This window comes from Tachysurus fulvidraco, chromosome 9 (genome assembly GCF_022655615.1).
Source record: "Tachysurus fulvidraco isolate hzauxx_2018 chromosome 9, HZAU_PFXX_2.0, whole genome shotgun sequence".
Taxonomy (NCBI): domain Eukaryota; kingdom Metazoa; phylum Chordata; class Actinopteri; order Siluriformes; family Bagridae; genus Tachysurus; species Tachysurus fulvidraco.
Window position 1 is genome coordinate 23449177 of NC_062526.1, and position 25767 is coordinate 23474943.

At 34.4% G+C, this 25767-nt stretch overlaps 1 protein-coding gene across 4 annotated transcripts in view; it reads left to right on the forward strand.

Moving 5' to 3' along the window:
- The first annotated feature begins 5401 nt into the window (after positions 1-5401).
- The window catches only part of LOC113662371 (polymeric immunoglobulin receptor-like), a 26499-nt gene continuing 6133 nt past the window's right edge, over positions 5402-25767 (forward strand). Inside the window, exons 1-8 of one of the 4 annotated variants that reach the window (XM_047818147.1) lie at positions 5402-5553; positions 6357-6665; positions 7312-7638; positions 7749-7772; positions 22079-22171; positions 22318-22389; positions 22519-22574; positions 22777-23468. In XM_047818147.1, the coding sequence (XP_047674103.1) occupies positions 5505-5553; positions 6357-6665; positions 7312-7638; positions 7749-7772; positions 22079-22171; positions 22318-22389; positions 22519-22574; positions 22777-22893 (1047 nt within the window). In that variant the 5' untranslated portion in view covers positions 5402-5504 and the 3' untranslated portion in view covers positions 22894-23468. Of the gene's footprint in view, positions 5554-6356; positions 6666-7311; positions 7639-7748; positions 7839-8145; positions 8211-8502; positions 8854-22078; positions 22172-22317; positions 22390-22518; positions 22575-22776; positions 23469-25767 lie in introns of those variants that run through there. The other 3 variants (XM_027177110.2, XM_027177109.2, XM_047818146.1) reach the window with 3 other exon arrangements.

Below are 25767 nucleotides of genomic sequence, written 5' to 3' on the forward strand. Positions count from 1 at the left end.
CCTTCCAGTCAGTGCTGCTCTTTATTTTCTGACTCCTTCACACCAGAAATGTTCAGTTCATACTGGATTATACACCAGAGCGAAGGGTTAAGGATTATGAAGATTCATTTCTGTCTGATTAGTAAATATATAACCTGTTTTGTGTGTTAGACGTATAAACTTGTGTGCATAAAGTTTGGTCATCCTGAGCTGAATTTGACCAACAAGCAGTAAATACTTGAGTAGCAACAAAACCCTCCACTACACCCTGCTGAGATTTGACATTCATCAAAGTACACTGTATAGGAAGCAAGCTTCAGTATTTATACATATAGTCTGATAGTTTTGACTGTACACTGGGTATTTGTGTGTATTGTTTTGATTCTGGAGGTTCAGGATTTGTTTGTGGTCATGTAAATGCAAGGTCCGGCCAAGGATAGCAAAATGTGTGTGTGTTTGTGTGTGTGTGTAAGTGAGATGGACAAGGGAACAGCTGGTATCTCTAGCTGGTGGAGGTGTAAAGGGAAAATTAAGTTTTAATGTTCTTACACAGAGGTAGAATACAAATGAGATAGCGGACACAGTCTGATACGAACTAAAGAGCTTTGTTAACAAGGTTTAATATCACTCTCTCTCTCTCTCTCTCTCTCTCTCTCTCTCTCTCTCTCTCTCTCTCACTCACACACACACACACACACACTCTCTAAACAATAATCGAGAGAGATGTTATTGCTAATTAAACATTAATACTTAATAATTGATAGTTGATTATAATAACTATTATTTTCTTTTTAAATGTTGGTAAGTAATTTTGCAATAAAAAAGCACATTGTCAGTAGTGTGAGTTTAATATTGTGAACTATTTTATTTACCATGTTAGTGAATAATGTGTTAGATTATTGCTAACATTTATATACACAGCTGAATCAGCCATTTATGTGTGAACTCAATATTGAAAAAATCAATATCGAACAGTCATATTCGGCAATAAATCATTTTTGCTGAGTAGACTCATCAGTTATTATTGTCAGGTTTTGTTCATTCACATGGATCCTGTGTTATTTAGAAAATTGTTACTTACAAGTCCCATTACACATAACCTGATGTACTCAGCAAGACTGAAAAAGAAAAAAACACATTGCTATTGATATTAATTGTGAAAACAGAGACCTGAAATTGTATTTGGACTTCATGTGATTAATAATAGCATTTATTGCATTCATATGCAAGTGCAATCTGCAGTATTAAACACAGTTATAAGAAATGCCACCAATCGTCCAGCATCTTCATGCAGCAGAATTTATTCATTTCAAGGTCAACTTGTTTGGTAGCTTCTATGTTTACGTGATCTGTCGTGTTTTCTTTTCTTCTTCTTTTCCCTTTATCCAAATTACTTCAATTTGTTCTTCTAGGTTTAAGTTTATATAACGCTTAAATGCACGGTCTCGATGCTAACTGTGTGTAAGAGGCGTGATGCGAGATGCGAGTCCGGGGAGTCAGATTTCGATAGAACACCGAAAAGGGGCGGGGCGTCCGTGAATTTATTTGGGAAGAATTTTAAAAACAGATTTAAAAACAGAGTTAATTCGATTTTAGTATTGTTGTAGATATTTTATGAAACTTTAGGCGAGCTACTCAGAAGCGGTCGTGTTGGAGATACCGGTATACAAACGAACAGAACAAGCGTGTTGTTGATGCACTTTATCATTAGAAGCGTTATGACGGCATCTAGTGGTCAAGCTTGAGAATGCAGTTTTTATTCGGACTAAGTTTTGATGTAATGCTACTTTGGTGATGAACTCAAAATTAACTGTACTATATTGGGGGGTCAGATGAATCGTCTAGCAAAAATTATAGTTTTTGATTATAACTGCATGACTTTATCACTATTTTTATCTTGTGTTAAAGACCAGAAAGTGTCTGAAGTGACCTTTCTAAAGTGCCAGAAAGGGTCTGACCAGAAAGTGGTTGTTTTCTATACAGTAATCTTCTTCTTCTTCTTCTTCTTCTTCTTCTTCTTCTTCTTCTTCTTCTTCTTCTTCTTCTTCTTCTTCTTCTTCTTCTTCTTCTTCTTCTTCTTATTATTATTATTATTATTATTATTATTATTATTATGTGTGCCAGCTAGACAAACAACAAATCACTTATGTTAGTGCATAACATATACCTACTTAAAAGCTTTCACGTGTTGATAGGATTAATACATTTTCTTTGAGATGTCTAGTTAGTTTTTTTTCTAGTTAATTTTGTGACTCCACCATCATGATTGACATGACATGCAGTGTTTACATCAAGAGAGAAAGGAATAAACTTGTTTCCCAGAAATTCTACAATATTAAGTTATTAATTAATATTAAACTATTAACTGATAAAATTTTGATTCATTCACAAATAAAAACTCAATTGTTGCCCAATTGCTGTGGATTTAGAGTAATAAAACACTTAGATACCTACTATAGGAGAACAATCATCTTCAGTGTGGTAACACTTATCACACCACTTTATTGTTGATTATTTTTGTAATTTTTTAAGTTAAATTGTAGTAAAATGTTCAATATGACACTTTACATCACTACCCCAATAAATAATAAGCTGGGAAATGCAAAAGTAAATAATGTTGTGGTCATGTACATTCATAGAAGACAATAAAGATCTTCCATCTTATTGGAGAAATCTGAGCAACTGTCTGTAGACTAACTGAAGTAGCAGCTTTGTGACACAAGATTAGCTGCAAGATTTAGTAAATAATTTACTAAACTATTATTAAACTTCTTCTTCTTCTTGTTCTTCTTCTTGTAATGTGGTCAGTCAGACCTCACTACAACAACCTCAAAGATTTGTCATTTTCTCAGAATTTGACATAATTGATATAAAAACCCTGGAAGAAACAGTACAACATCTTAAAGCATCAACTTGCAGCCTTGACACCCTCCCCACATTCTTTCTCAAAAAGGTACTTAACTGCTTAGAAACTGACCTCTTAAAAATAGTAAATACCTCTCTGTTCACAGGCACTTTTCCAGAGTCCCTAAAAACGGCAGTTGTTAAGCCTCTCCTAAAAAAGAGTAACCTAGACAAAACCATACTTAGCAACTACAGACCAATCTCTAATCTTCCTTTTAGAGGCAAGATCATTGAAAAGGTTGTTTTCAATCAGCTGAACAAATTCTTAAACTCAAATGGCTATCTGGACAATTTTCAATCTGGTTTCCGCCAGCATCATAGCACAGAGTCAGTGCTCATAAAGATAATAAATGATATTCACTTAAACTCTGATTCAGGTAAAATATCAGTGCTGGTGCTACTAGATATTAGTGCTGCCTTTGACACGGTAGATCACACCATACTCTTACATAGACTGGAAAACTGGGTAGGGCTTTCTGGGATGGTCCTCAAATGGTTTAAATCATACCTAAAAGGGAGGGATTACTATGTGAACATAGGTAACCTTAAATCTGAGTGGACATCCATGACATGTGGAGTCCCACAGGGCTCAATTCTTGCACCGCTTCTCTTTAAATTGTATATGCTCCCAATTGGTCAAATAATGAAAAAGAACCAAATTGCTTACCACAGCTATGCAGATGACACCCAGATATACTTAGCCCTGTCCCCTAATGACTACAGCCCCATTGACTATGTAAGTGCATTTATTGAAATTAACAGTTGGATGCGTCAAAGCTTCCTCCAGTTAAACAAAGACAAAACCGAAGTCATTGTTTTCGGAAATAAAGATGAAACTCTCAAGGTTAACACAGACCTTGACTCTAGGGGTCTAAAGACACAAAATAAAGTCAGAAATCGTGCTGTAATTTTAGAGTCTGACCTTTCAGTATTCATGTGAAAGTGATAAGCAAATCAGCTTACTACCATCTCAGAAATATAGCTAGAATTAGATGTTTTGTCTCAAGACAGAAACTTGTTCATGCTTTCATCACCAGCAGGGTGGATTATTGCAATGGACTCCTTACTGGGATCCCCCAAAAGACCATTAGACAGCTGCAGCTCATACAGAACGCTGCTGCCAGAAATCTGACCAGAACCAAAAAATCTGAGCACATCACTCCAGTCCTCAGGTCCTTACACTGGCTTCCAGTTACATTTAGAATAGATTTTAAAGTATTGTTACTGGTTTATAAATCACTTCATGGCTTAGGACTGAAATACATTACAGATATGCTAATTGAATATAAACCAAGCAGACTACTCAGATCATTAGGATCAGGTCAGGTAGAGATACCAAGGGTTCACTCAAAACAAGGTGCGTCAGCATTTAGTTATTACGCCACTTATAGCTGGAATCAGCTTTCAGAAGAGATCAGATGTGCTTCAACAGTAGACTGTTTAACTCTGCATTTACTAAATGAGCACTGTGCTGCTTCACCCTGACTGTGCTTTTTAGCCAAATCATTTTTACTCCTGTTTTATTCTTTTTAACACATTTTAAACAGTTTTTATTAAAATAACATTTTTCTTTAATTGTTCTTTGTTTTTATTAATATTTTATCGTGTCTTATTTTTCATATATATATTTTTCTCTCTTATAAATTGTTTTCTAATTTCTATGTAAAGCACTTTGAATGACCTCTGTGTATGAAATGTGCTATACAAATAAACTTGCCTTGCCTTGCCTTATTATTATTATTATTTCATTTTTAAAAGAGTGGTAGTGTTCCTCAGCTCATGTGGTAAATGTATCTTATTACTTCCTGTAAGTCTTTGGAATCACTCCTTGTGTTTATACTGATGTACATTAAAGCTTTGAAATATAGTTAAAATTGTGGAGTAAATATTGCAGCTTAATGTACTCAGTAATGTCACATGATCTATGTTGCTGTGTGGCTCTGAAGTATTAGAGTATTAGCATTGGGTAGATGCTTCTCTACCAATTTGTGGAACCTTTCTCATTACACCATTGCTGAAGTCTGATTATGTAATGTTGACTTCCTTCTTTGCTGGTGTGTGAGTAACTACATGTAAATTTCATAACCGGTTTCCTGTCTGCCTTACAAAATCCAACCGGTGGATATTTCATGGACAATATGTTCTTGAACCTGAATGGTCTGAAAGGGTTGATTAATCTGTTTTCCTTTCAACAGCTCTGACAGCTCTGATTTTGGCAGACGGAGATAAAGTTGCAACTTGATTTTCCAAAACTTTTTTTAAGGATGGAGGACTTTATGGTTTCTATGTAATATGACAAGCTGGATTCAAGTATGTTTCAGGATTCAGGCATCCTAGGTTTTGTTTAACAACATCAATTGTGAAATTGAAAAAAAGGCACCCAAGACTGATAACAATGATGATATTATGAAGTAAGAAAAAATAATAAAAATATCTGAAAAATATAGGAATAAGTTCATTATTAGTGCTAATAACAATATAGTGTGCCATAGAAAGAATGTTGAAAGAGATTTTCAAAATAATATGACACAATGATTGTTGTGGGTTCCTGAAAACCAAAGTCTATAAAACAGAGACACTCAGGCAGTGTGTAAGATTGTGTGAGTGCAGAAGAATCAGTAATGATGAAATATTTGTATCTTTTGTCTGTAGTGTTTTATGTCGCTGCAGGTGAGTGAAATTAATTTTCTATTACAGAAAGGAGAGCAAATATTTTCCAATGTACACAGTGTACATTTTTAGACATTTAATAAATCACGTCTATCATTCCCTGTCTTTTTGAATGTATCTATAGGAACTCATGAATGTGAGAGAAATGTTATTTCCCATAAATTGTACATATTTTCTTCATTCTGATCTTAACCATAATAGTTGTGTGAATTTAACACCTTTTTCTGCTGTTTATGTAACCACCAACTTCACTTCTAGAAATGCACCACATTAGCTGTGTAGTATTATTTTCTTCCACTGGTCTTTATTCTTAGATGAAGCTGTTTAACTAAAAGTGTCTCCCTGGTATTTAAAAATCCACAAATTGCAGTCACAAAACTTTTGTAACAAACAGTACTTAGGAACTGGGCTGATAAATAAGAGATTTAGGTTTTGAGTCCATCTGATAACGAACAGGACAATTCCTTTAACCTCATGACTTGTTCTTTTTTCTCTCAACATCAGCTGTGATTTTATATTCACATGTGAACCTTTACTAATCATTCCCTGAACAATAAAATATAGTAGAATAATATGTAAAGGAAATATAAACAAGCTAAGATAATTATCTGCTTGCTGGACGTACCAATTCTCAAAGGATTTCAAAATGTATTTTCCACATGAACTAATAATTCTTAAGTAGACAGTAGTAGTAAAACAGAGACATGTCAAGATTTTGGAATTAATTCTACTGAATTAATTAAAATATTGTACTTCATAAAGTACTCAGTAGATTATGAGTTTTTATATGTTTGTGTCTGTAGGCTGTGATCTCTTTGGTGCTAAAAAAAAGGCAGTAGAAATCACACGACACAAAGGTGGTTCAGTTCTGTTACCCTGCTCCTGTTCTAACCTGCACTCCAAACCTCATACATTCACCTGGATGACCGACAGAACAGGAGATCTGACTGAAATGTTAAATGATGAACACTACCGTGGCAGACTTCAGCTGTTTAATAAATCTTCTCCTGGTAATCTGTCTCTGCTCATATCTGACCTGAGAGAAGAGGATCAGGGATACTACAGGTGCAGCACTGAAAAGGGATACAGAGACACAACAATTTATGTTAAAGGTAAATGATTTAAATACACGATAAAATACATTAAGTCACAAAAATGTCCTCTCTCTACTATACTTAAAGGGAAATGTACATAAGAGTCATATAGTGACACATCAGTACAGTATCATTATAAATGATTATTATATCAGACTGACATGAAACTCTTGACTGATATATAATTGGCTTTGAGAAATTTCTCAGTCTAATCTACAATTTATTTTGATTAACATTCTAGTGTTTAAGCCTACATTTACTATTTATTTAGGTTTATGTCAGTTATTATGTAGGGTATATGTAGGTGTCATGTAGAACTCAAGTTGTCACTTTATTTATAAGCTTAACCACATGACATAAATTTGTATGTTAACAACTATTTTAATGTTGTCATGCAATATTTTAACTGGAGTAATTGTTTTGGCTTAAAGAGCAGCATTAGCTGGAATAAAACAAATAAATAAAATATTAAGCTTTATTAAAGATTTTGGATTTATTAAAATCTAAATAAGCCAGTAATGCTTCAGTATTGGTTCAATATCTTTATCAGACTAAATATAATTTAAAATTGGCACTTTCTTTAAAAGTCTCTTCAGTTTACAGCAGAAAATGTTATCATTTATGAGCAGGGAATATTAATAATTGCAGTATTTTTTATTTACAGGCTGTGAGCTGGTGAAGGAGGCAAATGTAGAGTCTGTGACTGTGTTCACAGGAGAGTCTGTAGTTCTGCCCTGTGTCTGCACTGACCTACAGGACAAACCAAAGTCTCTTAAATGGGACTTTTCATTACGCACAGAATCTGTAAGTAATGGTTATCAGGAAATTTACCCGGAACAGACTGGAAATCACAGAAACAGAGTTAAACTGGTCAGTAAAAGCTCTCCAGGAAACCTCTCTCTACTCGTATCAGACTTGACTGAACAGGACCAGGGTTACTACAGATGTTCTGTACAGGCAGAAGCAAAAGTTTTCAGACTACATGTTAAAGGTACATTTATTCATTAATGACTGTGAACATGTTTTACTTCAGTGTCATGTGCCTTATTACTAACAGTGATTTAAAACAGCCTTTATATCGAATATGATTTATATTTTCAGTAGGAAGAAGAGAAACTTCAACACGCTCAGGGAAAACAGACAGAAGAACTCAATCAGCACAGCCTTCAAGGAAAACAACACAGGAACAAGGTAAACAATATACTCACAGCAGCCTCCCTCTAGTTGACATAACTTTCCTTTTTAATCAGAAGTGAAAAACATATATATATATATATATATATATATATATATATATATATATATATATATATATATATATATATATATACATTCTTACATTTATTAATTAATACACAGTTTACTGTTAAATGTCAGTCACTGAATGTGAGTCAGAACAGAACAGCAGCCTCTACACCTTACCTGATCACTTCAGACAGTAAAATATTGTTGTTAACACTAGAGGTGTGATTTCTGAGGGTTTATTTCTCTTCACCAGGAACATGTGGAGAGAACATGATTACTGAAGGGCGTCCGGACTGTAAGGGAAAGCCAACAGATCAGGTTAGCAAATGTAAAATGAGTTATAACAGATCTGTTTCTACCTTTGGAGCTTTTGTTATATTTGCGATACACTGCAGGTAACACACATGACCCACACATGCTGTCACTGAACACTGAGTTATAGGAAATGATCTTCTGCTGCTTCTATCAGAACAACACATGGTGTAAAGAAAGAAGTCAGATTTGGAAATGAGTGTGGTCTTTACAGGATTTTACCTGCTTCTTGAAGTCAACAGCACAACCCACAGAGTTTGTGTTATATGTGTAATTTTCCTCTTCTGTCTTTCCACAGCCTGAACCTGATCTTGTCACTTTCTGTATTAAATAACACATTAACACAGCTGGATCAGCTCAGGTCCAGAGAAAACTGAGTACACCAACATTATAACAAACTAATTTAATGTAAATATTCTCAGATATTAAAGAATAATGCTGAAAACAGAATAAATACACACCGTGGTCAAGCACAAGATTCTTTCTGGTGGAAATTTTCTTCGTGTTTAATTTTACTGTTAAAAAAGGGAAAATGTTCCAGATAATTACTTTATATTCACCTTCATTATATTAGCTAAGGGTATTACTCTGCATTCACTTTTTCTGTTAATCATTAAAAACTGCTGATGGATAAATTTGCAAACTATATTTTGAGTGTTTGTGACTTTTTTTCATCTTATGTGTCCCATTCTTACATATATCAGGTTAAGAAATGAATGTGCTAGTAGGCTTTTGTGTAAATCGGCTTGTGTAAGAAGTTCTGTGACTTGTCAAAACCTTGAGCAAAAATAAAAAGAGAAGGATTGTTTAATTTGCATGGACTGAATATGGTTTTGGTTTTTATCTCCTGTGGGCCCACCACATGCTGGAGGAACCGTAAGGGGCCGGTGCACTGTGGATTGGGTGGCAGTCGAAGGCAGGGGCCTCGGCGACCCAATCCCCAGACACAGAATCTGGCACTAGGGACATGAAATGTCACCTCGCTGGGGGGGAAGGAGCCTGAGCTGGTGCGGGAGGTTGAGAGATACTGACTAGAGATAGTTGGGCTCGCCTCCACACACAGCTTGGGCTCTGGAACCCAACTCCTTGAGAGAGGCTGGACTCTCTACTACTCTGGAGTTGCCCATGGTTAGAGGCTGCGGGCTAGTGTGGGCTTGCTCATAGCCCCCGAGCTCAGCAACCATGTGTTGGAGTTCCCCTGCGCCTTCGGGTCGGGGATAGGTCTCTCACGGTTATTTGTGCTTACGGGCCGCTGCTCCTCCACATCGAGAGGAGTCAGCTGAGGTGGCTCGGGCACACTGTTTTGGATGCCTCCTGGACGCCTCCCTGGGGAGGTGTTCTGGGCATGTCCAACCGGGAGGAGGCCCCGAGGAAGACCTAGGACACGCTGGAGGGACTATGTCTCTTGGCTGGCGAGGGAACGCCTCGGTATTCCCCCGGAAGAGCTGGAGGAAGTTTCTGGGGAGAGGGAAGTCTGGCTGCCCCCGTGACCTGGACCCGGATAATCGGTAGAAGATGGATGGATGGATGGATGAATGTGGTTTTCTAACAAACAAACAAACAAACAAACAAACAAATAAATAAATAGACAGACAGACAGACAGATAGATAGATAGATAGATAGACAGACAGATAGATAGATAAATAAAATGAAATAAATAAATACATACATACATACATACATACATACAATTTTATATCAATACAATCAATCTAATTATTTACAGTATTTAAATTGAATTTCCCAATCACAAAAAAAGAATTTGTGGTGAATAAATAGTGTAATATAAAAAATATGACATTTGAAGTCCAATCTTTCAGTTATTTGTTATTCATTAATGAATAACTGATTCCTTTAACTGGAGCACAAAAAGAAATCATTAACTCAAGAAACCTGTAAATGAACCACATTATTATTCTGTGTTAAGGCACCACCTAGTGGTCAATGTAGAACATGGACTATTACATGTGACGAATTCAAGCAGAATTCACAAATGTTTACATTTACATGACATTATTTACTGAGGTTAAGGTATGTGTGAAATTCTCTAATTTATTTGGTCACGTGGTGCTGATTAGTTTTCTATAACAGCAGCTCTAACAGTAGTGCTGGTTGTAATTGAAATCAAAGGTTTACGTTAATGCTTTATGAACATTTACCAGCTAGTAAAGATGGTCTACAGGTTTGAGCTCTGACTGTGTTTTGTAGCTGAAAACTGCTCGTTTTTATGATGTTCAACAAAATTAAAAGTAACTTAAAACTGATAAAAAATATTTCAATCTTTATTCTAATGAGTATAAAATACTGCAACGAAATAGATATAGATTTTTACTAAATAAAAATCAGAATAGTTTATAGTAGCAAATTGTACAAGAGTATAACGCAAAATTTACATCGATACTGTGACACAAAGAAGAGACACAAGAAACAATTCCCTGTCGGACCAGCAGAGGGCATCTCTCTTGTAGATTGAATTTCTTCCTTGGTTGTTCCACTGATTTCTTGTACACACCTGCCCTTTCAGTAAGAGGATAATATCTGCTGCATTAATGTTGTAAAGCCTCGATTTGTATCCTTTTATAAATAAATTAATTAATTACTTACTTAATAAATTAATTAGTTAATTAGTTAATTAATTAGTTTATTTATTATTTTTTCATTTATTTGTTTGTTTGTTTAATATTGTCTAGTTGCTGTATTTTGTTTTAAAAAATATCAAAATCTGGTCCTACACCTGACCCCCAAATATTGACAAACACAATATTAATGCTGCAGATGAAAATTATTCCCACTTGATTTCAAATTATTTTATTACGAGATTCAGACTTCCTCTGAGAAAAAAGAAAACTTAATACAAAATGAACATGACTTAGTAAATCGTCTTGTTTAAATCAACAGAATGTTATTTATAGAGGACTTAACTTTCTGCAAAAATCTACATGTAGATTTAGATCACTAATGAGAAATTATCTGTAGTTAAGCTGTAGTAGCAGCTTTGTAACACAAGATGGGGCTTAATTCAGTTACAACAATTTAATTCAGCAGGTATATTATTATTATTATTATTATTATTATTATTATTATTATTATTATTAAGCTTGTTGTAGTAGGACGAGTAATAAGTTATAGGTATCAGTAAGAGATAAAGTACCTTCTTTCTTCTTTTTGTAGAATTTGGATTTACATTTAAATTATTAGATTAATTATCTGTAGCCCAGCTGTAGTACCAGCTTCGAGATACAAGATGTCGCCACTTAGTCACTAAGCCGTAGCTCTCTTGTCAAAGGGTAAACAAATAAGTAAATATAGCAAATCACTTTTTAAAATAATTTTAAACTGAAAACGTGTTTATAACTAAAATTATACTCTTCTTATTAATCTTACTTTTCATAACCACTCTTGACCAGCCTCCATGTTCTCCTCAGCTCACATTTGGTAAATGTGTCTTTATGACTTACTGTAAGTCTCAGGTAACACACTTGCTGGTGAATATACTGATGAACATTACAGCTTTGTCCCAAACACTAGAATTCCTGTGTGTTATAAAGTGAAGTTAATGTTGCAGCTCATGCCGAATTTTGCTTTTAATATACTTAACAAAGTCACATAATGTGTTATTATTATTATTATTATTATTATTATTATTATTATTATTATTATTATTATTATTATTATTATTATTTTCAAATTATTTATTTAGTTAATTATTTTATTATTTTTTTCCATCTTATCTTCTCAAATAAATTAAGGACACGTTTGACTTTTTATATATATAGCGTGTGTGTGTGTGTGTGTGTGTGTGTGCCTGCATGTGTGTGTGATGAAGTAAGTGATAAAATACATTTTTAAAACTGAGAAATGACATAGTGGTTGTTGTGGTTTCCTGAAAACCAAAGTATATAAAGAGAGACACTCAGTCAGTGTGTCAGTGTGTGTGTTTCACACTGAGGGACTGGTGTGTGTGTGCGCAGAAGAATCAGTAATGATGAAGTGCTTATATCTTTTGTATGTCGCGTTTCACATTGCTGCAGGTGAGTGAAGTTATTTTTTATTTTCTTTTACAGAAATGAGAGAGAATATTATCCAGTTCTTAGTTCAGCTGCTTTGTGTTTAGTTCATGTGGCTTCTGTCCAGACTGGGTTTACAGTAGGCTGGAGTTCAGCCCTGTTCCTAAAAATAAACCAAACACTGTTAAATGTTTATTAATTAGAGAATTAACAACATTAACAAGTAATTTATTAATGGTTTTGTTCTTTTTTTTTTTTTTTACTAAAATTGTATCATTTTAGACCAGCATGTTCTTCTAATTAAACTATTACACAACATGCCATGTGTTATAATGTTCTTATTTAGACCTGTTCAGATTTAATCATGTGAATGTATCTATAATAACTCATATAAAGCATAGTATAAGAGTTATTTCCTGTAACTTGTAGGTCATTTCTTCACTCTGGTCTTAGCTGTAAATAGATGTGTGAATTTCACACCTTTTTTTTTGCTGTCTCTGTGCCACTGCTGTGCCACTTCTTACATTACATCATAATTAGAGTTTTTATTTTTTACAATTAGTTACATGCATTTAACAACTGTGTTCACATTTTCAAAACTCACAACAGTGGTATATTTGGTCTCTCCTATATATAACTTTTCATTGCTTTGACATAAATAAATTCAATAAATTTCTTAATTTTTTTTTGTAAAAGTAAATAAACTTTTATTTTTTTGCATTTAACTAATTGAATATATATAATCACTTTGTTCTCCTTTCAAAAGTCATAACAGCGGTCTATTAATAAAATGCAATTGTCTTAAAGCAAATAAGAAAATTGAACAGTTGATTTCTACTTTAGCCTTACCAAGGTGGTGTATATTTTATTTAACTTTATACACCCCATTAAATATTCAGTTCTTTATTAAAAAAAGACAATATATCAGTTTCTTATTTTAATTTGTACCTGTAGATGAAAGTGATGTAAATGCTTGTAAACAACAAAAAAACTCACTTTGTTTTTACTTATTAAACAAAAGAAAGCAACAAAATGAGTATTTCAATTGAGGAAAAGTTTGGGCACCCTGTGCCTTAATAGCTAGTGTTTACCACTTTGACTGAAATAACTTCATTGAGACGTTTCTTGTATCCATCTACCAGTTTCTTGTATCCATGTACTGTAACAGTTTCTGACATCGACTGGAAGAAAGTTTCCTCCACTCTTCAATGCATTATTCTTTCAGCTGTGTGATGTTTGAGGGGTTTCTTGCATGCACAGTGTGTTTCATATCACAACACAGGATCTCAATATGATTTAGATTTGAGCTTTGATTTGGTCATTCCAGAAATCTGTTTTTATCATTTTCAGCGAGTCCTTGGTGGATTTACTGGTATGTTTTGGGTCATTGTCATGTTATAAGGACCAGTTCAGCTCCAGATTCAATTTAACTTGAATAGTTATGACTGAGTGTGTGAGTACATGAGACAGAAATACAATCCAGGGTTTATTTCTAGGTTTCACCTCCTACTTTCTGCTTTATTTACATTTTATTGGTTAAATTTTTTTCTCAATACTGTGTTCACATTTTTAAATCTTTTCACACAGTGAACACAACAGCGGTCTATGTGGACTGAATTATGTATCACTTTTCTGTAATTTAACACAAAAAGGATTGAATAACCTCAACTTTCAAAAATCATGAATTATTTTCTCAGTCAAACTCAAGCATTTTGCGCCTGTTTAGATACTATATTAGCAGGACTATGAAAGACATTTGAAACTCTATTAACTCATGTTAATGATTGAAATTATACTCTTCTTAGCCTCTGTGTTCTCCTCAGCTCACATGTGGTAAATGTATCTTTAAGACTAGCTGTAAGTTTCAGGAAACACACTTGCTGGTGAATATATTAATGAACATTACAGCTTTGTCCCAAACACTAAAATTCCTGTGTGTTATAAAGTGAAGTTTATGTCACAGCTCATGCCTAATTTTGCTTTTAATTCGCTCAATGTTGTTGTTATTATTATTATTATTATTATTATTGTTGTTGTTGTTGTTATTTATTTATTTAATCTAACCGAAGGACATTGGAATTCTATATATATTGTCTGTGTGTGTTTGTGTGTGTATGTGTGTGTATGTGTGTGTGTGTGTGTGTGTGTCTGCATGTGCGTGCGATGAAGTAAGTGATAAAATACATTTTTAAAAATGAGATATGACACAGTGGTTGTTGTGTTCTGAAAACTAAAGTGTAATAAGAGAGACACTCAGTGTACCAGTGTGTGTGTTTCACACTGAGGGACTGGTGTGTGTGTGTGTGTGTGTGTGTGTGTGTGTGTGTGTGTGTGTGTGTGTGTGTGTGTGTGTGTGTGTGTGTGTGTGCAGAATCAGTAATGATGAAGTGCTTATATCTTTTGTATGTCATGTTTCATGTGACTGCAGGTGAGTGAAGTTACTTATTTATTTTCTATTACAGAAAGGAGAGAGAATATTATCCATTTCTTAGCTTAGCATGTTCTTCTAATTAACCTGTTCATAGACAGTATTAATCTTTATACACAAGGTGAACATTCACATTATAGCTTGTATTATAATGTCCTTATTTAGACCTGTTCAGCTTTGATCATGTGGACTTTTTCTTCCTGATTAACTTCAGTCTAAAATGTACTGATGAAGAGAGGTGGGCTAATGAATAAGGAGGATTCTACAGTGATTTTACATCCCTATAATATTACAGTGTATGTTTTTACATATTTACTTAATTACATCTTTCACAATCTCCATCACCTTTTTAATCTGTGTCTCTGCCACTGCTGTCACTCTTCACTTTCTACATCATATTTAGAGTTTTTATTTTTAGAATTAGTTACATGCATTTAACAACATAAAACTCAACAATGGTATATTTAGACTCTCCTATATATCACTTTTCATTTCTTTGACACAATTTTCTAAAACAGATTAAATTTATTAAAAAAAAAGTTTTTGTAAAAGTAAATAAAATGATTAAAATAATAATATTATTAGCTGATTTCCAGTTCATCTTCATAATGTTTTCTATTTTTCATAATGTGTAAACTATTTTACAAAAGTGTAAATGTGTGGCTCTATGAGCAGTGTGGTGGCCTGGTGTAACTTGGTGTAAGATGTGTGTGAATTTCACACCTTTTTCTGCTGTCCCTCTGACCACTGACTTCACTTCACTTCACATCACATTTAACCCTCCTATTGTCCTCCTATACAAATTAGGAGCACTGAATCAACTTGACCTTGTCTGTTTTGACTGTTTATAAAAAAAAAGAAGTATATATAATAGCCTTTTTTCTTTTCACCTTTTTAGTCTAACTTGTTTCCAACATATTATCATATATTTTGCCAAAAAAACAACAAAAAAACAATGTTTTTTTCCCCGGCCAAACTGACTCGAATGTTTATAAATCAAAAATTCTCCCACCTGATGTCATCTGACCAACCAACAACAGGCTACACACACACACACACACACACACACACACACACACACACACACACACACACACACACACACACACACACACACACACACACACACACACACACATATAGATTGTAAAGATTATTGGTAGAAGAAGAAGAGAAGAGAAGATATTGTTCCCAGCTGGACAAATGCATATACCAAGTGTGAAATATTTACAAATGATTGTTTTTGTTTTTTTGGAGGCCCATTGAATTGCAATGCCCAATGCTTGTGTGTGTGTGTTTGTGTGTGTGTGTACTGTAGCATAATTTCGGTAGATCATATTTTGCACTCTGCTAGGCAAAGGTATATCAAAATTGAGAAATATTTACAAATGTGTAGCTTTTTTTTTCTGGAGGCCTAATGAAATGCAATGCCCAATTTGTGTGTGTGTTTGTGTGTGTGTGCGCATGTGTGTGTATGTGTGTGTGTGTGTGTGAAATGTTTACAAATGTGTAGCTTTTGTTTTGTCTGGAGGCCAACTGAATTGCAATGTCCAATGCTTTGAACAGTGTTTGCCTCTGTGTGTGTGTGTGTGTGTGTGTGTGTGTGTGTGTGTGTGTGTGTGTGTGTGTAGCATCATTTCATTAACTCATATTTTGCCCTCTGCTAAGTGAAGGCATATCAGAAGTGTGAAATATTTACAAATGTTTGGCTTTTTTTCCCCCTGGAGGCCTAATGAAATGCAATGCCCAATTTGTGTGTGTGTGTGTGAGTGTGTGTGCATGTGTGTGTGGTGTGTGAGTGTGTGTTTTGGGTGCATGTGTTAGAGGACATTTTATGTGTGCATTTTTGTGTCTGTATGTATGTTCATTGCGCTGAAAAGGGCAAAAGTGTGACCTATTGCCCCACTAAATGTGGCCGGGTCAAAATGACCCAGAATGATCCAAAACGCAAAGTATATATTGGTCTGAACACATAGTTCAACGAAAATAGACAAAATTAAGTTTACTTGCAAAGTTCATAATTTGGAACAATCCTGCTAAATTTCAGGCAAATATGTGGAAGAAAACCCAAGTTATGACACTTTAAAACCTTCTAGCCTGGTCAAAAAGACCCAGGGAAACTAGGAAGGTTTTAATGTGTCATAACTTGGGTTTTTCTTTAGTAGACTTCTTGGAACTACCAGAAGTCCTGAGTTTTGTGATCTCAGAAAGCGTGAAGGATTGTAATGTGTTAGAAGACTAGTTAGATACATGGGAGCTAAACCATTAACAGCCTTATATGTGTGTAGCAGCTGTTTGTAATCATTTCTAAACTTAACAGGTAGCCAGTGTAGAGATGATAAAATTGGGGTTAAATGATGATATTTTCTTGTCCTGGTAAGAACTCTGGCAGCTGCATTTTGGACCAAACTGTAGCTTATTTATTAAAGATGCGGGACAACCACCTAGTAATGTATTACAGTAGTCCAGTCTAGACATCATGAATGCATCAACTAGCTTCTCAGCATCAGACAGGATGTTTCTCAGCTTGGCAATATTTCTAAGGTGGAAGAAGGCTGTTTTTGTAGTATGGGTGATATGATTTTTAAAAGACAAGTTGCTGTCTAATATAACACCCAGGTCATTCACTGTCGAGCTACTAGTTACAGTACATCCCTCTAAATGGAAGTTGAATTGTGAGAGTTTCTGTGTACTGGTTTTTGGACCGATAAGTAGTATTTCTGTTTTATCGGAGTTTAATAACAGAAAATTACAGCTCATCCAATCTTTTATCTCTCTAAGGCACTGAGTTAATTTGGACATTTCAGCTATTTCATCTGGATTTGATGAGATATATAACTGTGTATTGTCAGCTTAACAGTGGAAACTAATCCCATGTCTTCTAATAATGTTCACTAACAATTATACCAATACTAAGATATAGAACAATCATAAATAAACAAAATATGAACAAAGAAATATATGTATCTGTTTGCTGGATGTAACAATTCTCTATTCATCACTAAATATTTATTTATCTATAATTTTTCACATGAAACAAAAATTCTTAAAACATCTTAAGACCTAAGCCTATTTTCCTGACTGTTAAATGAATATATATCAAATATATATTTTGATTATATATATATATCAAAAACTACAAGGTGTATTTGAATAATTCTGGTACCTAAATAAAGTTAACACTTGTGAGATTGCTGCAGAAGTTAAAATCAGTATATTTATTACTAGATCAGAGTAATAGAAGCTGGAACACAGAAATAAAATTCAAAACAAATTCCGTCTGACAAAAATGTTCAATTCAAAGGAGAATAGCCCAATTTAAACCTTCATATTGAAGCCTACATACTCCAGAAATCAATTTTATAACTCCTTACCATTAACTGTTTAAAGACAGATTTATCTATTGTGTGTCAAAGATATTAAAGAGAGGTTTTTGTAGAAAAATGTCCAGGCCGACCTTTCTGTTTTCATGATGGCACATGTTGGCATCAGGCTGCAATATCTGAGGTTTCTTAGGGTGTAGTCCAATACTTCTGGTGCCAAAATAAAGGCAACACTTGGGATTGCTGCAGGTGTTAAAATAAGTGTATATATTACCAGATCAGAGTAAGAGAGGATGGAACACAGCAAAGATAAAAAAAAAGAAAAATTTCACCTGACAAAATATCTAAATTTTAGACAGAATATCAAAAATATTGTTATTAAATATACATTAAAAATTCCATAAATCTATTTTATAACATCTCACCATTAACTGGTTCAAGATTTATTGATCTATTGTGTATAAGAAATATTAGAGAGAGGTTTTAGTAGTGGCACACACTCCTGTGCCAAGTGGGTGCATGTTGGCACACCTCTGTATATGAGTTTTCTCAGCTACCGAATAATTGATTTATATGTCACTATAGAAGTTCATTACATCCAAATACAGCAGTGTTCAGTTTGTTTTGGAGTCTCCCCACCTCTAACTACAGGACAAAGCGCGCATGACTGTATGCCAGTCTGAGCCGCTTCCCCTCGATAGAGCTAAAAGTCAGCGCTTCATGGTTACAAAACAGCTCTAAAATGACTAAATAAACTCAAATAATCCACAATAAACCCATCGTTACATACCTGCAGATTCATGTGTTTTGAAACCTGATCTAATGTTAAAGCAGTAAAGTCCGTGTGTCATGGATGAGCCAAGGCGCATAATAAGTGGTGTTTGGCTTTGTTCAGCCACATACAACTACAGGAAGGACACATACAATAAGCAGCGGTTTCATTTGGCGGGAGAGACGTGATTTTATAATTCAACCTGATTTTTTCTCTTGAAATATGATTTATCATCCTGAAACACCAAAGGTAAGAGCAAAGGTGGTGCCATGGCTGCTCGGTTGCTTTGTGTTTTTTTCCCTTGTATTTCTGTGAATATTGGTTACACAGTGATGATCCTGTTTCTGACTGAACCAAGGTTGTGTTTGTGTCGCTTAACAGATGATTACAGGATTATAAAGTGCTACAGATGACATGTTTATGAAGTGTGGGGTGTCCATTTAAGTGCTTGGTGTTGAAATACAGCTTTATTTAATTAAAAATCATAGTTTATAGTCGCATAGTAAAGTTTAATCCTGTTGTTTTAGCATGCTGCATGTGTAGATATATAATACATAAACATATTTATGAAGCTCATTTGCATATTGGCGGGACTTAATAGAAGTAAAACAGAGACATTTCAAAATGTATGATTTTATGAAGAACAAATATTTCCTTAATAGTTAATCTGAAAATATTGTACTTCATGTTGTATTCAGTAGTTTCTGAGTGTTTGTATGTTTGTGTCTGTAGGCTGTAATCTCACTGCTCAAACTAAATATGTTTACAATGGACACCCTGGTGGTTCAGTTCTGTTACCCTGCTCCTGCTCTGACCTGCACACCAAACCTCACACATTCACCTGGATGTCCTACAGAACAGGAGATCCGACTCACATGTTAAATGATGAGCACTACCGTGACAGACTTCAGCTGTTTAATAACACTTCTTCTGGTAATCTGTCTCTGCTCATATCTGACCTGAGAGAAGAGGATGCAGTAGACTACAGGTGTCAAACTGAGAAGGGACACAGAGACATGAGTATTAATATTAAAGGTAAATGATTTAAATACACAATAAAAGTTGATATTTAGTGTAAAATCATCCTTGATCATACTTAAAATGAATTATAGTTACATATGTAATAAAATGTCTACTCCATTTACCATGAAGCGGAATTAATTTAAGAGTCATATAGTGACACATCAGTATTAAGTTATAAATGACATTAAATACTGATTATGGTATCAGACTGACCTGAACTTTGGACTGGTGTTGGATTAGATTTGTGATATTTCTCAGTCTAAACTAAGATTTATTCTCATAACATTGTAGTGTTTATAGAGCTACATGTCAACTGACATAAGACATAAACAGTAATAAAGACTTCATAAGACATCACTTTCAACTTGTTGAGGTTTTTTATCTTAATATCTGATACATCAGAATAAATTTTAATATGACATTAAACATTAAAACCAAACTCTAATTTACATCAAAGAAACTCTACATAACACACTAGACCTGGTGTTTATATTAATTTAACATGAACATTGATGAACACAGTCTGTACATCAGCTGATACATTAGGAAGTCTTTTTAAATACATGTCTTTATAAATATTGATTTAAGTTTATGTCACTTATTATTAGGAGTTTATTAAGGAGCCATTTAGCCCTATGAAGAAGTTCCTAAAATAATGATTTATCTTTATTTATCAGTGACAGTTCAGTGATCACCAGCTTCACCTCCTACTTTGCGCTTTATTTACATTTTTTGGTTAAATCTTTTTCTCAGTACTGTGTTCACATTTTTAAATCTTTTCACACAGTGAACACAACAGCGGTCTATGTGGACTGAATTATGTACATTTTTCTTTAATTTGACACAAAAAGGATTGAATAACCTCAACTTTCAGAAATAATGAAGTATTTTCTGAGTCAAACGCAACAGAAAACTCTGACTCAGCTTATATTTCACATGTACTTTTCACCATGCAGTATTTAGTGTTGTCTCCTCACAGCTCCAGGGTCCATGTTTCAGTCCTGACGTTTGTACTTTATATTTTATTCGGTAGATTCTGAGTGTTTGTATGTTTGTGTCTGTAGGCTATGATCTCTCTGGTGATAAACATCAGGTAGTTATCAGTGAACACCCTGGTGGTTCAGTTCAGTTACTCTGCTCCTGCTCTGACCTGCACACCAATCCTCAGATATTCACCTGGATGACCGACAGAACAGGACACTGGACTGACGTGTTAAATGATGAAAACTATCGTGACAGATTTCAGCTGTTTAATCACATTTCTCCTGGTAATCTGTCTCTGCTCATATCTGACCTGAGAGAATCCAGTGCTGCACCTGTAGACTCTCTGATCTATAGGTGCAGCACTGGATTAAAGGAATACAGAGACATCAAGATAAATGTTATTTAATTATTAAATACTCAATAAAGGTTTATATTTAGTGTGCAAACAAACCTGATAAGAACTGAATCATAATCATAAATGTAACAAACATGTCTACTAAATTTACCATAACTGATTGTTTTACTCTACGAGTCATAGTGTGTCACATTAAAATGACACCTATTTGGTGTGCAGGTCAGAGCAGGAGCAGGGTAACAGCACAGAAACACCTTTGTGACATGTGATTTCTGTCTGATTATCATCACCAGAGAGAGACATAAACCTACATAAACATTAATAAAACCTTCAGAAGGTGTCAGTGTCATGTTGTTTAATCTGTCTTTATGTTTTCTTCTGATTTACAGTCAGAGAAATAAAGTATATATCTAATATATTCATCAATTCTCATAGTCTTCACCTCAGCTGACACTTATTACACTTTATAAATCTTCATGTAGGTTTATGCCAGCCGCATTAACATGACACAAATTATGTTACCTTGAATTTTTTATGAGGTTTTTACAGAAATTTTTCATTAATAACTGAGCGTGAGTGGAATGTGCCATATTACTAAAAGTGATTAAAAACAGACTTTAGATTTATTAAGGTGTGTCTTTTCAGTAGGAAGAAGAAAAACTTCAACACGCTCGGGGAAAACAGACAGAAGACCTCCATCAGAACAGCCTCCAAGTGAAACACCTGCATCATCCTCAAAAACACTGGAACAAGGTAAACACCATGCTTTACTCCATGGTCATGTGTCATATTACTAAAAGAGATAAACAGTCGTTATTCTTAATTTTTGTCTTTTTGTAGAAAGAAGTGAATCTTTAACACACTCAGAGAACACACTCAGTGATTAAAAACAGACTTTAGATTTATTAAGGTTTGTCTTTTCAGGAGGAAGAAGAAAAACGTCAACACACTCAGAGACAACAGGCAGAAGACCTCCAACAGAACAGCCTCAGATCACAACAATCTCTGCAACTACATCATCCTCAACAACACTGGAACAAGCTAAACAACCACCACACAGCAACCTCCCTCTGGGTGCCAAAACTTTTAATCAGTACTGAAAATATATGATAGTATTATTACCTTTATTAAATTTATAACATTTTAAATTTAAACAAAAACAATTTTAATATTAAATTAAATAACATGTTCTATGTTTTTTGTTGTTTTTTTCCCCACAGTTCTCAGCATTGTGGCTGCTTTTCTGTTGGTGATAGTTGGTGTAATGGCATTTATTTGTTGGAGACGCAAAGGTACAACAAACACACAGATTTTGAAATTGATTAATTAGTACAATTTCCAAAAACTTCCTTTTGTGTCTCATTCAAAACAAGTAACTAAATAAGTTTGATGGTGTGATTTCTGAGGTCTTTTCCCATTAGGACGAAGATGTGGAAAGAAGGTGAAAACTGAAGGACATCGAAAGCAGAAGGATCAGGTTAGTGTACATTAGGCCTGGATTCAGCTATATTTTTATTGTTATGTGACATCTTTAGGTCTTAAACGGAAAAACACATGGTGTAAATAAAAAAGATTTGGTGATCTGTGTCGTCTTTACAGGATTTTACCTGCTTCTTCGAAACAACAGTAGAAGTAACAGAAGTGTTATATGTAGAATTTTCCTCTTCTGTCTTTCACAGACTGTGCCTGATGTTACTTACCGTAATGTAAGCCACATTCACACAGCCGGAGCAGCTCGGGTCCTGATCAATGTGGGAGAGCATGAATACGCCAGCTTTTACAATGTAACAATTTAATCAATGTAAAATTTACATTTACAATGTAACAATTTAATCCGTAGTAAATATATAGAATAGTGCTAAAAAAATCATAGACTAGATTAAATACATACCATGGTAAGTAGTCGATTCACAATATTGGCTTGATTTTTTTTTTATAACCAAAAATTATGTGATTTTAATAATGTGTGCTGATGTATAATCTTACAAATCATGTTTTTAGTGTATGTGTGAGTTCTTCACTCTGTTTTGTGTAAGACATAGTGTCCTCTTTTCAATAAAAGCCATAGGATCTGTGGCTTACATGGTCTCTGTGTGTGTCTATGTGACCGTGTATATTTCTGTGCATGTGTGTGTAGACACAGGCATAAATATGTCTGTGTGTTTGTAAGGAACTACTAGGACAATTCCCTTTCAGACCACCAGAGGGGGTGCTGGCAGGTTGATTTTTTTCTCCTTGTAGAAGCTTCATGTGATCATGTAATGTGTTATGTTACCTGATCTTAATTATCCCTAATGTGTTGCCTTATTTATACCTGCCCTTTCACATCTGTCATTGTCGATTTATTGATTTTTTTTATCACATTCAGGTTTGCCATGCTATGCCTTTGCCATGCCTGTTTCTAAGTATTTGTGTATTGTTTTGTTTGTTGTGTCATTTTTTAGCTAAATAAAACCAGGAAGGTATTTAATCCTACACCACATGGGTCTGATTTGTTTTGATTCCCAACCTGTGTTTGATTCCCTTTGTGTGGTGTGGGGTGGGGTGGGAGTGTCAGGGTTTAACCATAAGCTTTAACCATAAGGAGTCTAACAGGCCCTCTCTGCTGGCACATTTGACACTGGCAGAACACAGGACATTTTTTGACAGTGGTGGGGTGGAGGTGGGAGGGCCCCAAATGCAGGACACAATTCAAATCAGGGGAGTTAAATAATAGTCTTAACAAACAGAAGACTGAGAACACGAGCTGCCAGAACTTTGGACAGGAGAAGGAAGAACAGTCAACTAGCGTTAAAGGGACCCAGATCAGGAAGTAATCTACACAGGAAAAAAATAGTTAACAAATTAAAGAAGCAAAAAACTGGAAAACGTAGCGGCATAAATTCCACTTGGGTACAGATCCTACGATGAACACAATCTAAATCGAAACAGGTAGCAAAGTACAATAAAAGTCCACAAAAACAGGAAGAAAGGTACTAATCCATTTCGGGCAATAATCCGCATAAAAAGGAGAACAAAAAAAAAAAAGCAGGAAAGAGTAAAAAACATAAATCCTACTTGGCAAAAACGCACTCAGAACAAAGTCTAATTCAGACAAACTGGAATGAGCAGGCTAAGACAGTTTTGAGTTAGGAAACATGGAAGGTAGGGTGGATCCATAAGACCCTGGGGGCCCAAGAGCTGGCAAAATTCCTTCCAGAAGTGAATATACTGATGAACATTACAGCTTTGTCCCAAACACTAGAATTCCTGTGTTTTAAAAAGTGAAGTTAACTTTGCAGCTCAAGTCAAATTTTGTTTGTCATGTCAAAGTGAAATTAATGTTGTTGTTGTCGTTGTATTATTATTATTATTATTATTATTATTATTATTATTATTATTATTATTATTATTATTATTATTATTATTATTATTATTATTATTCTTTTCTAATAATTTTATTTTTTATTTTTTATGTCTTATCTTTTCAAATAACTTAGGACACGTGAGAAATGACATGGTGGTTGGTTTCTGTTTCCTGAAAACCAAAGTGTATAAGGAGAGACACTCGGTCAGTGTGTGTGTTTCACACTGAGAGACTGGTGTGTGTGCAGAAGAATCAGTAATGATGAAGTGCTTATATCTTTTGTATGTCATGTTTCATGTCGCTGCAGGTGAGTGAAGTTATTTTTTATTTTCTATTACAGAAAGGAGAGAGAATATTATCCAGTTCTTAGTTCAGCTGCTTTGTGTTTAGTTCATCTGGTTTCTGTCCAGACTGGGTTTACAGTAGGCTGGAGTTCAGCTCTGTTCCTAAAACCAAACACTGTCAAATGTTTATTAATTAGAGTCTCAACAACATTAACAAGTAATTTATTAATGGTTTTGTATTTTAATGTAATTTTTACTAAAATTGTATATTTTTAGACCAGCATGTTCTTCTCATTAAACTGTTCAAAGACGTGTAATCGTACACAACATGCCATGTGTTATAATGTTCTTATTTTTACCTGTTCAGCTTTGATAATGTGAATGTATCTATAATAACTCATATAAAACATAGTACAAAAGTTATTTCCTGTAACTCATACATCACTTCTTTACTCTGGTCTTAGCTGTAAATAGATGTGTGTGAATTTCACACCTTTGTCTGTTGTCTCTCTGTCACTGATGTCGCTCTGATCACCAACTTCACTTCCTGCATTACATCATATTTAGAGTTTTTATTTTTTACAATTAGTTACAAGCATTTAACAACACTGTGTTAACATTTTCAAAACTCCCAACAGTGGTATATTTGCACTCTCCTATATATTACTTTTCATTTTTTTACAACTAGTTGTATGCATTTAACAATGCATTGTTCACATTTTCAAAACAGTTTATCAGTATTTAATAAAGAAAATAAATCTTAAAAACAGCTGATTTCTACCCATTTCTTCTATTTTTCGCTTCATTACCGTCTGTATAAAAGTGTAAATGTGTGGCTCTATGAGCAGTGTTGTGATGTAGTGGGTAGCGTCGTCTCCTCACAGCTCCAGGGTCCCTGCTTCTGTCCTGAGCTCAAGTTCCCATCTGTGTGGAGTTTCTGTGTTTTGCTTTTATTCATGTACCTTTTTTATTGAATTATTAGGTAGGCTTATTGTCATGTAATGTATAAAGACGCTGTACTTTGTGGCCAGAATGAAAGC